The sequence below is a fragment of the Pelodiscus sinensis genome, chromosome Z (genome assembly GCF_052426305.1).
Source record: "Pelodiscus sinensis isolate ZL-2025 chromosome Z, ASM5242630v1, whole genome shotgun sequence".
NCBI classification, from domain to species: Eukaryota; Metazoa; Chordata; order Testudines; family Trionychidae; genus Pelodiscus; species Pelodiscus sinensis.
The window spans coordinates 5,542,231-5,556,830 of record NC_143085.1 but is presented as its reverse complement, the minus strand read 5'-3'; the positions used below and the strand labels follow the sequence as shown (position 1 = coordinate 5,556,830).

Genomic DNA, 14,600 nt, shown 5'->3' with positions numbered 1-14,600 from the left:
CTTGATAGACTAACAAAACATGTAGATGGGATCATGAACTTGTGGGCACAGCCCACTTCAGATGACCAGAGTTTGTTCTCAATTTGAGAGACTGTAAACTCCCTACTCCCAATCACTCACAGATTAAGGACAGATTTTCAATGTTTTCTGAATTACCTTTCTACAGCAATTCAAATCAGAGTCATCAATTCAACTTTGTTCTGAAGGGCACTTATTTTTCTCTATTTCCAAAAAGACAGTTTCATATCTCCAACCAGTTCAATTACATATGCCACATCCCCCCTATTGGTGTGTGCAACAAACCTGGTCATTGGAGGGGACTTGTAGTTCTTGTTTGTGTAAATTTCTTCTAAACTAAATTCTTTCTTCTTCAGCCTGGAAAGCAAATAGTGAATGAAGCAAGGAGAGTTTTAGAACCATCTCCCCCTATATAGGCAACATGACCGGGGGGTGGAGAGAGAAGGGGAGAAAAAGTCAGGTTTTCCTTCTCACCTTAAACTCCATACATTAATTTGTAAATGAGTTTTAAAAGGAGATCTAAGAATCTTACAAATGATGCTTCAGAAAGTAATGGATTGTGACCTACCATTTCCACAAGGATGAGTGTTCCTTCCAGCATGAAGTAACATTTCTAACTAATGATAACCAAAGGCAAAAAGAAAAATACCTCACAGATCACTGCCTCTTGAATTATGAACGTCTACCAAGTTTGTGGCTGTGAAAATCATGGTCTCTGGCCACTCAGTTTTGAAGACGGAGCACAGACTGGTGGCTGGCTGGAGCCTCCACTTTGAGAAAAGTAGTGTGTGGGGGAGAAGGAAATTACGTTTTGTCTAAACATTTCTGTGAAATTTGCTATTTATGCCATGACCAACCCATGAAAAATACGTGATTTCACCGCAACTTAAGCAGACCCTATTTATGAAAAACAGAGGATGGGGGGGGGGGGGGGGGGGGGCGGACCCACTTCAATGTTCCAGAAGGTTAAATAATGGATTGCATTTCTTGAGTCTTGGTTTTAAATTTGACTATTGACAATGCGACGAGGAGTCCTGTGGCACCTTATAGACTAACTGAAGTGTAGGAGCATAAGCTTTCGTGGGCAAAGACCCACTTCGTCAGATGCATGTGACAATGGTAATTCTTTTGATGCAATTTCAAATGAAATCTGACAGAATGGGTTTTCCTCAAGTCAATCAACCATCTACCAACTTGCCACTTTTGCTTTTCAACAGAAGTCCTGGACACGAACAGGTCAGAGTCAAGTACACTGAAAAATTTGTGGAGGTAACTGGCACAATGACCAAATTAACACGAACTTTGGTTTTCCAACATCCTGTTGGACAGCCAGGAGAAGTAAAGATTGCAGAAAAAAAATCTCAGAATAATTTGAGCTGGCAAGGGATTTGGGAAGGTAATCTGTTTTCCCTCCCTGAACTGTAGTAGGACTGTTTTCTAATATACCTATGGCTACTTGAGTTATTCAAGGCTAGACTGTAAAAGGAATTCCATTTTCTTTCTAGCCAACTCATTCCATTGCTGTTTCTAAAGAGTTTCATATTTATGCTATATATTACCTGGAGTAATTAAAGTTCATTCATCCTTGTTTCTGATTCATGAAAATTGATTTTTGTCTTCAGTAACAGTCTATTAGTTTGGAGACAGCTATCGACTACCTCATTCTTCTACACAGGCAACACAGAACTCTTAACCATGGCTTATGGAGAAACTGAGTACCAAGACCACCCAACCAGGAAAAGCCTAACTGGGCAAGCAGAGAAAACCCATTTAGTAGAATGGTGATGATACAATGCAGTGCACTTCTTAGAAGTGGCTAATCCCAGTATCATTGTCCAGTTAAGAGAGACCTCTCACCTTTTTCGTCTGGGGAGTCCCATGGGGGTAAGGTTAGGATCTGGCTTGGGAACAGTCTTTCGGATGCGGATCTGAGAAACTCTCTTTGGCTTCTTTTCTGGCTCTGCCTTTAGAAAGAGAAAAATATAAAATAAAGGAGCAACTGCTTACCTATCAGTAGTGTTCTCTCCCACTTGGGGTCTCCATTTTGAGCATGTGTAAGTATAACACTATATGAAGCTAAGGTAGGCCACATACCAGGGAAATTTTGCAGTAAACTACTTTATTTTTCAACAAAATGTATTTGTTTTGGGCAATACAAATGTACATACATTTTAACTAAAAGTATATGAAACAGCAAGCCATTCAGCAGGAACTGTGATGCTGCTTCACCTCCAAGTTTCTTTAAAATCAAAGCCGGGTATCTTTCTTGAAGAAATGCTCTAATTTGAGCACACAGTATTGGAGCAATATAGGAATCATGGACAAATTCTACAACTTAGAACAACAGATTAGATGGTTACAGTGGTTCCATTTGGCTTTAAAAAAAAAAAATCAATTTTGTCAGTACAATATACCAAGGAGTTTCTGGAAAGGTAATGAGGAAAGAAGTCTGAGAATTTTTTTCTCTCAGGTCCTCTAATCCTTTATGTTTTGCTTATCTTTCCACTTCAGCAGCAACTACTCCAATTAATGCAGGACTAGCACAAATTGGAATGCAAGGAGCTCTGTCAGTGGTAAAAACTCTGCCTTTATAGTGATCCAGGTCCTGGGTGCCTGGGGAACAAAGGCCCACGCTCAACTTAAACCCTAAACCTTGTCTAGTTGCAGAGCAACATTAGAATATAAATTTAACAAAGCTACTCTTACTGTGTACACAAAGACTAGTTGCCTACTTCTACTAGTAAAGACAAGAAACCACTTACTTTTTTCAGTTCAGTGTCCCTCTGGGATGTGGGACATAGTGAGAGAGAAGCATCGAGGGCATCAAAGGGATGGACCTGAAATTCAGGTACTGAAAGCCTGAGTGGAGATATTGCCAATTCTGGAAACATGCAAGATTTTGGTAGCCAATCAGAGAGCGAATGTTCCAGCCTACAAATTTGGGGGAAGGGGTTAGATGAAAAGACGAGGGGGAGGGAGGGGAAGAAAGAGAATATTAGGTTAATGCTGGATTTTTATTGTGACAGCATTATAGAATCTAGGACATATTGAGTGGACTGCTGTAACCATTTCCTTTGTTTACTGGATATATTTAAAGGGAGTTTGTTCTCCCACATAAGCATCAAAAGGTATATCTGAAGAAATACCAATGTTTGAAGTCTTTATCTTCTTCCAGAGCTAACCAAATATCTAGGGTGAGAAAATGGACCACAATAATTTAATTTATCATGACAAGCAGCACAGAAGGGCTGAAAGAAGCTATATTTGCAACATACAATCATCTACCTGTTGTGTGTACATAAATAAATACATTCATATGTTGGCCATTTAGAATCTGTTGTTACACGGAGGCTGAGACAGACAAATGCTTAAAGGGATCTGCCAAAACCCAAAAAGACAAACTGCCAGAATGTGGGGATGATGCCCATTAGAAACACTCACATTCCCACCATATGTAGTAACTATCACAGGGTAAGACTCTTCTTACCTTATGTCCACACCCGTGGTCCTTGCAGCTTTGGGTCCCAGGACAGTCATGTGTGGTAACACAACATAACTGGTTCAAAAACAAATAAAAAGGCAGAAGTCAGGATTATACCATAAACAGGAGGAAAGACTTCGTTAGTATAATTTAGATGCCAAGAGGTACAGAAATGTCAAACTGTCAAGGTACCCTTTCTCTCTACCCCATCCCATAAAAAACCCAATGCAAGCTGTATTTGTCATTAAGGCCTAAGATTTTTTGACATATTACTCAGGAGAAAAGTACCTGGTACTATTTTCACTTAACGGAGAAGTAAGATGAAGAAACTCAGAAAAAAAATCAGAAGAGGAGGGAACATGTTTTAGTCTGCAAGCTGAAAATGGTTTCAAGAGAGCCTGGATTCTCTATTCCAAGATGTTTTTGTGACTGTTTGAAAAGTAAATTTAAGTTAAAAAAGCCTCAACAAACTTTGCAAAGTACAACAAAGGGTTTCCACAAGATTAAATCCACAACCCCCTTTATTCTTGTTGGAATGCTCTTTATAGAAGAGACTTGGATATCAATTAAGGACTATGCCTATTTTTTGTATGCACACAATTAGCGTAACAAGAGAAAAATTAAGTTCTTCAGTAATCTGGAACAGCCTTGACTTCATTTGTTAAGATTAAGTCATATCAACACTACAAAATGAAATCAACCTAATCTACATTGGCATACAGCCACCATAGTAACAACATTTCTTGTTCGTGTCTACACTTTGTTCCTTGTGTCAGTGGTGTGTGTTCTCCCCAGGAATGCTGTATCAACTGTACTGCCAGTATGGGGCACAGTGGGACAGCTCCTAAAAGCCAGTAACAGTAAGGTAAATAATGCAGGGTCTACATTGACACTGGGTTTACCTAAATACTTCAAATGTGACCATGCTGATTGGAGAAGTGGAGTTATCAAGTTGTCAAGCAGGGAAGTTGTGTCAGCAGGAGCAAAAAATTTAAGTGCAAATGCTTCCATAGTTAGGTTGACATAAGCTGCCTTCTTTCAAAGTAACTCTGTAGTGTACACCAGACCTAAAGTCCCTTATTTATTCTCTCCATGGGCTGATCGTGAAATAGTCAACCATAAGGTTATAAAGTGGAGACTTTGTTTTGTAAGTACGCCAATCTGTTAAGGATCTTATATACTTTTGCCATAAATTACAGGCAGCATAGCAACAGTAGAAAGTTATGAAAAGCAGTTATACGTGTGGGGGGGGGAGGGGAAAGGAGAGGGAGAGAATCATCAGGTATACAAGTGCCAGATGTACAGTGCTTTTTCTCTGCCAGTATTCTAGTCACTACTAGTCTGTTAGTGCTAGAATTTGAACTGGTAGTTTGTGCATCAAAATCTCACCTGTTGGTAACAAAATATTCTGCTTCATGCAGTAAAAAAAAAAGTCAGGTATGAGTGATAAAATGTTCCACTCCCCTAAAAGTTTACTGCCTTTCTGAGAGTAATGTGGAATAAGGTTAATTAAAGTAAAACTTCTGATAACTACCAGGTAGCAAGGAGCTTCACAGGAAAGGAAAACCATTCCAATGTTCACTGCGTTTTCAGTTATGAAAGTGCCAAAGTTAAAATGAAAGAATCCAACTGGAAGGCAACTTTCATCACAAGGAAAGGTCTGTGTGAAGCTCAGGACTATGATAGATAAAGTCAAATCCTCTCCTGATGGGGATGGATGAATATTAGACTAGCAAAATATTTTTTGATCCTTTTAACTGTGGGCAAGAAGATGGTTACTTGACAGTGGTATATATTACAACAAATATTTATCTATAAAGCAAGAAATTGCTACAAGAATCTGTTCCCCCTTGCACTTCAGCCCAATTTAGAGATTGCACCCCTTTAAAAAAAAAATTGAAAAGCTTACTAGTTTATCCAAATTTAGAACATTTTTGCAAGCTTATTTTTAAAATTGTATTTCATAGCCTTTGTTTTACATATATCAGCTGCCTTTTCCGCCCACATTTTCTTATGACCAAATCCTTCAAAATGCCATATAGATTCTACTTTTAAAATAGCTAATTTTTTCTGTGCTCTACATGAGTTTATTGAGCATTACCCTTTCCAATTATAGCATGCTGCAATGACTTCTCTTTAAAGAAGCTGTGAATGGGATAAAGAGTCACCAACAATTTTTCCTGACTTTAATAGCATCTTATTTCTTAAGCTAGAGTCAGCATACTGCATTTCAGACTCTTGTTATCTGTTCCGAGAAGTAGTTCGGTTTAACTTGGCTTCTCTCAATTAGTTAAAAAAAAAAAAAAAAAAAAAAAAGAGTGATTTTTTTAAAGTAGCCTTTAGAGCCAAAGGTTAACTTTTCACTTATGTTAAATGACTAATAGGGAGCCTGATTTGTGTGGGATAAAGACTGATGCCCATAGAACTAAATTATCAAGGGCTCCATTCAGCATTAACTTCCCATGCCAAATGGTACATCTCAACTCAATATAATAAAAACTCACCTGATATACAGGTTATAAAAAGGTTTACATTTTTCTTAGGATGGTGGTGGTGATAAAGAGTTACCAACTCTGCTCAGTTCTCAAACTGTAGCTGGACCTGGTCACTCCAACACAATTATAAATCTGTATTATGGAAATCTGTACTTGAAATACAGCCTCAAGGTCTGGCAGAAAGAACACAGCTCCACAGGATGACTGATTATAAAATTGGTTCCATCAGGTATCATTCATCTCCATTCTTTTATTCTCAGGAGTTCTATTTTAAAAGCTTATGCTTTATTTGAACTAGTATAAAAAAAATATAAATGCAATTTTGTAAATTCTCTTGGTCCACCAAGGTCTTGACATTAGTGGATTAAATAATTGACTAGCTCTGGCCAGCAAGTGCCACTTTGAACTTTGAGGTGTCTAGATCACAGACAGTGAAATTCATATAGTTATTTCTCTAGCAAGATTTCTGTTTATGCCAACAACAGGGACACAGATAGTGTTCCCAGTAAGGGGACAGCCTGGGTGTCTGCCAAGGAGAGATTCAAATGCGACCCAACTGATTAGCAGAGTGCCCACAGATGGCAGCATTTGTTTCTACTGCTGGTGCACAGTTGCATATGCCTTGGTCCACATAACATTTATTTCACACATGAATGGAAAAAGTTAGAGGGAACATTGGAAAACGATAAGCTAAATTCAACATTTCTTTATAGCTCAGTGACAGGCAAAATAATTCAGTTTATTTTATAGGCTTTTCTACAATTCTCATAACTGTAGTATTTGAGTACCTCTCAAACAGCCCACCACTGTGTGGTTATGCAGCAGTATTATTCTATAATTAGGACAGCTATAGATGGACAACTGAGGCACAGAAATTTCACACACAAAGCTTGTACCAGCTGCAGAATCAAAGGCCCATTTTTCCTCTTTCCCCATGTAAAAAAAATCCACCTTTCTTCTCATGCAATTAGCAGCCGGGGGGTGGGGTGGGGGTCGGGGGAAGAAGGGCTTTAAATATAAATGAGGGAAGAATAGTTTGATAAGGCGGCCAAGACCATTCAGTGATCTTGGTGGAGCTGCACTTATGCCAGCAGTACATCTTGAAGAAATAGTAAATGGAATAGTCATACAAAACTGGTTATAGTTAAAAATTAATGTAGAACAATTATTAGAATGCAATTAAAAGTTTAACTGGGTACAATACAATTATTCCTTTCTGTTCAGATTTAAAGCTTGCACAGCTCGGTAAACCCATCTTGTCCATTGCTCAAGCTTAATAGTTAGTCCATGCATCTGAACAAAAAAAAAAAAAAAAAACCCCTTCCTGCTTCAAAAATAGAGAAACTCTGCAGTCATTTGGAACAGAGTTTAATGAAGTAGCTCACATTTCTGCAATATATATGCTGGGACTATGAGGTGTACGTATTGCAGGGAGAGAGAAGGTGATGAGATAATGGTCCTGCCAGAAGAGAAGATCATTAAAGAAACCAATGACAATGTATTCAAATTCATCCAAGGGAGGCAGTTCTGTCTGGAAGTGTTTTCTACTGAACCATTTCTTCAGTGGAGTGTGCAAGATTATACATGGACTACTGGAAACTAACCCTCTACTCTAAGCGCTAATATCCCTCTCCTCCCCAAAAAAAGCTGCAACTATATACACTATGTATTTATTCTCAGAAAGAAGTTGATGGATTTTTACCTGCTCTCGATGCCCAGACTTGGCTGCCACTTGCAGTGATTGGAATGGAGAGGAGTGAATTCGGAGGGACAGGCAGAAGGGCCATGCTGGATCCATAAGGCAAGTACCTTGCCCAGTGAGTTGGGCAATGAAGAGAAGAGGTCATCTGATACGGAATTTGGAGACCTTAACCCTGTCAAGCCCTGTGTGATTTGCGATATAAAAAGTCTCTGGACAGTAGGAATTCGACTGGTTACATTTCTTCTTCTTGTCCAGATCCTGTAACATTGAGGGGAAGAAAGTGCTAGCACTGTGTGAAGGCCAAGCATGGAGCACCCTGCTCTTTTAGCTATGGGATTTCTCCTACAATTATCACTAGAGGTTACAGCCTCTGTGGTGGTTAGAGACAGACCAGAAGAGTGCAGCTCATTACTGAGTTTGGTGTCTTCCCTGAAAGCTGTTATATCTGAGCAGCTTTGGGGCAGGAGGAAAGAGAAAGTCCATTTTGAAGGCTGACACGGATGTACTAGTGCCTCTCCTAAAGCTGGTCTATCAGGTACACAATGTTGGGATGTAATCCCTGTGAGGTTTATCAAAGAATCAAAGTCCAAATTTATGTGAAAAGAAATTGGGGAAATGGGAGTATTGAAGACTGATGGAATGTTGCTACTTAAGTCTAAAATGTACATTTTGGAAGAGACTACAGGATAAAGTGCCAATGGCTGAAAGCTGAACATTTTGGTGCACAAGCCATCACCCTGCTGAGATTTTATCTTCATGTTAATGCATGAAAAAACTTCTAGTAGTCTTTTAGATCTAGTTTGTCTGGACCTTTCAATCATTGGTAGTTCAGAGGAACATTGCACAGTCTTTAACTTGTGGCTGCTTTTGGGTAAGGCCAGTAAATTACTGGCCATTGTAGACAGTCTGCTTAGTAGTGTTGGTTCTTTGGTACATTTACTAAGTTTCAAACGGTTCAACAAACTGCACTTATTGGCTTTCTTCTTTGACATGAGGTTCAGTCTCCTTGCTATTTCTACTTTCTTTGCTGATCGTGTACGTGCAAAATATATAGGGCTGAGAAGGTTGTGTTCTTGCATAGGAACAGCATCAGGGGAATTCCTTTTAAAAGCTGAGCTTTTAACTTTTTTATTCTCTCTCACAGTTTTAAGTTCATCCCATGTGGGAGTTTTTACGCACTTCCTTTTTGTCTGCTGCTTTACTGGGAAAAGTCTTTTTGATTTGCATGTGTTTCTAAAGGCACCATGGATTTCATCATCCTTAGCAAAGCTTTTAGCTTGTGGTAGTGAGAGAGGAAAAGGAACAAGAGGGGTATTATCTGCTGACAATTCAATGCGAGACCCTAAATGAACACTCAGGCTTTCCACTTCTGAGGTCATAGTCTTCATATGCTCTGAATCATCATTCTTAGAAATCTTTGGCCTTTTGACTTCTTGTAAAGTGCTATATATTTGTTTATCATCACTAATACTGCTTATGGCAGCAAAGAACTGCTTTCTAGGACTTTCAGTCTTCGTAACTACTGAAGATACCACCAATTCATCTGAAGCTTCTAAAGACTCAGTATCATACACCACACTGCCCTGACATGGGATTTTTGCTGACTCTTGGTCTTTTGACTCCTGTATTTGCTGCATGTGTCCCACATGGAGTAGAAAGTTTCGAGCTGCACATACTTCAGTTTCTTCACACATCTGTTGCTTAAGAGCTTGGACAAAGTAGGTGAACGCCAGTCTTTCTGCATCAGGCACCTCATTTTCTGCACTGACTGAGTCATGTGGAGTCTTCATTGAGTCTCTAACTTCATTGCTGTTGTCTTTGCTGTGTGAACTTAATTCATAAGACTGACACACTTCACTGAAATCGAGACATTTTAAAGATGCTTCTGTGTCATTTTTTGATGGCTTCCTGCTATCTGTTGTCTGATGGATGTCTGATGTCTCACTGTTAATTAAGTCTTTAGACTCCAGATAACTGTCTACAGTTTCTGAAAGCAACTTAACACTTACTAATTCTGAGTGATCGGCGACACAATCATTATTATCAGATGAAGTTACATCCATCTCTTTTACAACTGGCTCGCTATCCCCTGCACTTACAGAACTCTCACTGCTGCGAGCATGACTTGCCGTATACACTTCTAATTTAACTTCATTTAGGGAGCTAATTGCTTTCTCTCTCGCTTCAGATGAGCTGTCACTGCTATCAGTTCTTCTCTCAAGTGTCTGCACAAGAGGGTCTGTAGCAGAGTAGTCATTACAGAGGGCATGCGTTGAAGATGAATCCTGGTCAGCTATTTGTACATTCCAAGATGTTGCAAGCAGTTCATCTCTTTGTGGTAGGCAGATTTCTGAGCTCAGAGCTAAAGGGGTTTCAGAAATTACATCTTTAGCACTGGAAAGCTCTTGGTTCACACAGAATTCTTCTGACTGCACTGGGTTCTTGCTCTCTGGACCATCAGCAACTGTAAAAGTCACAAATCCTGACTGAGGACAAGTTTTCTTTATTTCTACAATTCTATGATTTACTGCAGAATCCAACAGTAAGCAGGTTTCTCTTCTGATTCCTGGAATGATAGCTGTTTCTTCTGGCACACATGAAAGACTCTTGGAGGCTGAAAGAAAGACAGAAAAGGAATCAACAATGGTCTTAATTTTATTTTCTGGATCCATAACCAAGCTACCAATGTTCACTAATGGAGAAAGTTTGGAATTTTCTACCAGTATTGTATATTCTTTTTGATCCTCCTTTGCACTACTGACAGAGTCTGTGTATTCTGAATGGTCTGCATTTACTGTACTGTCTTTAAAAATTCCATGATCTTCCCTGGAACCGGCACCTACATTATTGGATTCTTTTAATTCTACTTTCTTTGCTTCTGATGAATCACTGATGACTGTATATTCTGATAAGTCTGTATCTACCATAATTTTTTGGTAAGGTCCTTGAAAAATCTTTTCTTCTAAAAACTCATGAATCAATCGAGTTCTCTTTTCATCTTTTAGAGTTAACAATTCATTTTCCTTGGAGCAGATTGCTCTCACAGGTTGTTCCACTGAACTTGTTATAGTTTGCACACCAGTGTTTGATATGTGCTTTGAGTTGTCCAAGTCACAGTGTTGGAACTCTAGAACTTCATTTGCTACCCGGGTTTCATTTTGCTTGTGAGAAACTGGTCCAATAAGCTCAATTTGACACGCAAGATTTTGATTTTCCACCTGACAAACAGTATCATTTAGTTGCTCTGAATGTTGAAAACATGACAATTCTAAATCAAAGGATTGCTTAGAACATGTTTTGTGACTTGGAATACTGGAGTCTGCATCACTCTTTGAAACAGTGTCTTCAGAGAGATGGTATTCACAAGGTAATGCAGTCGTCTTGTACATCTTTAGTTCTCTCTCTCCCAGGACCACTGTTGTGTTGTATATTTGGTGTCCATCTTGATCCTTGCTTTTGTTCACATCTGTGCTGACTGACTGCTCACTGGCCTCATCATGGTGACTGTCTTTGTAAGCGTTTACACTATCCAGAATTTCTATTTTATCCTTTTCATCTTTCTGTAATGCACAAGAGTTAATCTGTTCTTGTCCCTTACGCGTAACAGTAATTTTTTCTATGTTGTCAGAATCTAGCCTTTCCTTTGTATTTTCACAAGCATCATCATAGCGTTTCAAGCTTTCTACCTCAATATTTGTATTTGAACTCTTCACTTCCAATGAGTCCATTATTAGATCATCAAGAATGCCAGCTGAATGCAACAACCTTTCTGCTGCGGAAGTATAATTTGGCATCTTCTTAAACACACAATTGCAATTCCAATCATCTGCACGAGGAACAGATTCACATGCTAAATGAATGTTCTCCTCAGGAAGGCTGACTGCTTTTTCATCATTAGGTACAAGTAACTGTTGTGTTTCCAAGCAAGTAGCTTTTTCAGTCTTCAACTCAATCTGAGCTTTAAAAGAATCCTTGTTCAGCATAGCATTATCCAAGCTGGTACCATCAGATAAGATGAAACAGTCCTTAACAGCTGAACAGTGGTATTCCATATACTGGTCATTATGAATACACGTGTCACTTTTTTCATTTTCCATATTGGTGACAATCTTCTTTGTATGCCTCAGTACAGAGTTCATGCTTTTCTGGGAACCTTTACTTGTTACATAAGTAATATTGAAACTATGATTTGCTAAAGACAATTCTTCATTCTTAAGCTGAAGGCCCACAGATTGTGCTTCCAGCTTTGCAGAAGCAAGGAGGGGTATGTTTTTAGGTAGCCTGTCCAGGCACAAATCTCTGTTTGAAACTGCATCGGCATTACCATAATAAGGTTCACTTGGAAGCCCCTGAGGTACTCTTGATTCTTTTGCATCATGACCAAGAGCTTCACTTGATGTGCAAGTAAAGTCTGTTTCTTTGTACGTAGACAGGTTGACATTAACACTAATTGCTTCTGGAGTTTTTTCAGAACTATTATCCAGATCTTCTATCACTGAACTGCTGCTAACTTCTTTTTCAACCAGTGGTGCTTCAAGAAAAACATCATCCAACTTGGTGCCATAGTCCAGAGAGTCATGAACAGTGGGAAGAGAGTTTGCATATTTATTGTAGCCATTACTAGAACATGTATGCAAGTCTCCAGTCTCAATACTGACAAGGTTTTTTGTATTCACCAATAAAGTGTTATTTTCCTTTGTACATCGTTTTACTACACCACCCCAACATACATCATTAATACCTATTTGCCACTGGTTCCCATCCTTTTTAAAGTTAATTTCTGAAGAGATTAAGTCTCCTGGTGGAAATTCTGCTGATGAAGCAACAGAACTAGGAATTGGCAAATCAGAGCTCTCTGAATGAACGTCATGCCCATTATTCATGTCACAACTGTTCTTCGTTGCAGTTTCTCTCCTGATTTCAGCAACTTTCCCATAACCACAACTGGGTGAATGGTCAGTGCAACTATCCATTTCCAATTGTTCAGCCTTATCAGTGGCTATTTCTCCACTCTGGACTGGAGAGAGCTGTTCTTCCATCACAGGTCTGGAGATCCAGTTCTTCAGAAATTCAGTTCTTTGACTACCACCATTACAACTTGGTCTCTCTCTTTCATTAGCAAGATATGCTTCCTGTATTTCACAGAACTCAGTGTTCTCTTCTAGTGGCATATTTTCAGAATCCAGACCACACAAACTCTTCAGTGGAGCCCTTAAAGCTTCAGAACTTTCTTTTGAGAGAGGTATATCAACTTCACTACTTTGAGATATATGAAAAGCACTGTAGTTATGAGGGTTGTTTTCTTCATCTTGCTCATAAGTCTGGTAACTGGCAGGTGTTATATTACTTCCATTAACATGGCTTGATCTAAACAAGCCTATTTCTCCAGTCTCCGAATAAGAGATTGTACAATCCCTTGTGGTCAATGATATAGTAGTACAGGTTGTTAATCCTTTATATTCTTTTTCTTCGTGAGGATATTCTTTTGTTGAGCCAGTCTCCACAACTGTTAAAGGCTCTATGGAAAATAAAGTACTGGTTTCTGAAACCTCACCACTGGCCGTGATAATGTCTATATCTGGGCATTCATTTGTCTCAGTTGGAAGACCTTTACTCACTCTGTAATTCCCGTGTCCTGCTTTACTAAATATCCTAGTCCCAACAGCCTTCATACCTTGTATTTCTTCAGTGGGCTTTGGCAGAATTTCAGGTGTCACCTGTACATTTGTTTGGTTTTCTTCTGCACAAGAAAAAAATAAAAATTTAGTACTGCACACTAAATTAAAAACAGTTCCATCTTACTTTCTTCATTACTCAACATTTAATATACAGTTATGAGCAGTACAGTTTTGCTAATACTTAATGATAACTTTGACAAACCCCACCATCACTCTGTTTTGCAACATATCAAAATTCTCATTGAATCTTAACTGTAAAACCCATGGATTCTGAGCAAAACTAGTATGGATCCAATATTCTGTATTTTCAGGTTGCTGACATTCCAGAGTTCAGAGCCAGAGATCTTTGAGTTCTATAAAATTAGTGGCAGTGCTTATTTTCAGTAGCATTTTTCTCTGAAGAACTGCAAATTAACACAAGTAGACAAGATGTGTATTTAAATCATCTGAGGGGAATTAATTTACTCCCCTAACTGTTTAATGGGAAGATTAAAAAGTCTCCTCTTACTATAACTTTTGTACTGGCTACTACTATTCTTGTGCAGACAAGGAACTAGAGGAAGACATGTATGCACAGTTTAAATGAAATTTTGCAATGGAGCAACTATTTCAAGAATGTTTTGAATTTTTATTTCTCTGTAAGCTTTCCCCCTCCCCCTCTCAGGCACTCCCTTTATTACCTTCTCCCACTCTGGAAAAGAAGGATTTTCCTTTTAGCAGCCTCTACTTATGTGCCAATTAACCCCTGTCTCCTTCCACTCGTTTCATTTGAAATTTTTTCCTACTTTGGTAAATCTGGATTAGGAATCCAAGACCTTTTAGTACAGGTGTTCAGTATGTTATGCTAAGACTGTCAAAGATATCTCATGCTCCATGAATACACTTAGCATTCTATTTATTCTCCGTCACTACTTAATACCTGGAAAGTGCCACCGTGTGCAGAACTCCTCCACCAAGGAAAGCATCCAATGAAGCTTGCAGGTCTATCTTAAAGAACTAGTAAACATATGAGTAGAGGTTCAATTGCATGCCTTACAATTTCCCTTATAAGTACTGCAGTGCGTATCTGCCCATAGAGCCGTCACAGCTCTTACAGGTAAAGGAGCTAGCCTTGAAGGAGTGTAAGAATTCAAGCTTTAGAAGTTTGATCCACTCACTTTGATCCACTCAGGTACAGACACCTAAAAGGCTACCTGGATCACCAGGCAGCTGGTACAAAATGAAGA

The 14,600-nt window shown here is 38.9% G+C and overlaps 1 protein-coding gene across 8 annotated transcripts in view; it reads right to left on the bottom strand.

The window, feature by feature from the left end:
* The window catches only part of PRR14L (proline rich 14 like), a 37,048-nt gene that overhangs the window by 5,257 nt on the left and 17,191 nt on the right, over positions 1-14,600 (bottom strand). For 6 of the 8 annotated variants that reach the window (XM_014574783.4, XM_089775232.1, XM_089775235.1 and 3 more), the window contains 5 exons: positions 7,697-13,436; positions 3,506-3,574; positions 2,781-2,949; positions 1,876-1,982; positions 304-375 (listed from right to left, as the gene is read on the bottom strand). In XM_014574783.4, coding sequence (XP_014430269.3) covers positions 304-375; positions 1,876-1,982; positions 2,781-2,949; positions 3,506-3,574; positions 7,697-13,436 — 6,157 coding nt within the window. The remainder of the gene's footprint in view (positions 1-303; positions 376-1,875; positions 1,983-2,780; positions 2,950-3,505; positions 3,575-7,696; positions 13,437-14,600) is intronic. The other 2 variants (XM_089775236.1, XM_089775234.1) reach the window with 1 other exon arrangement.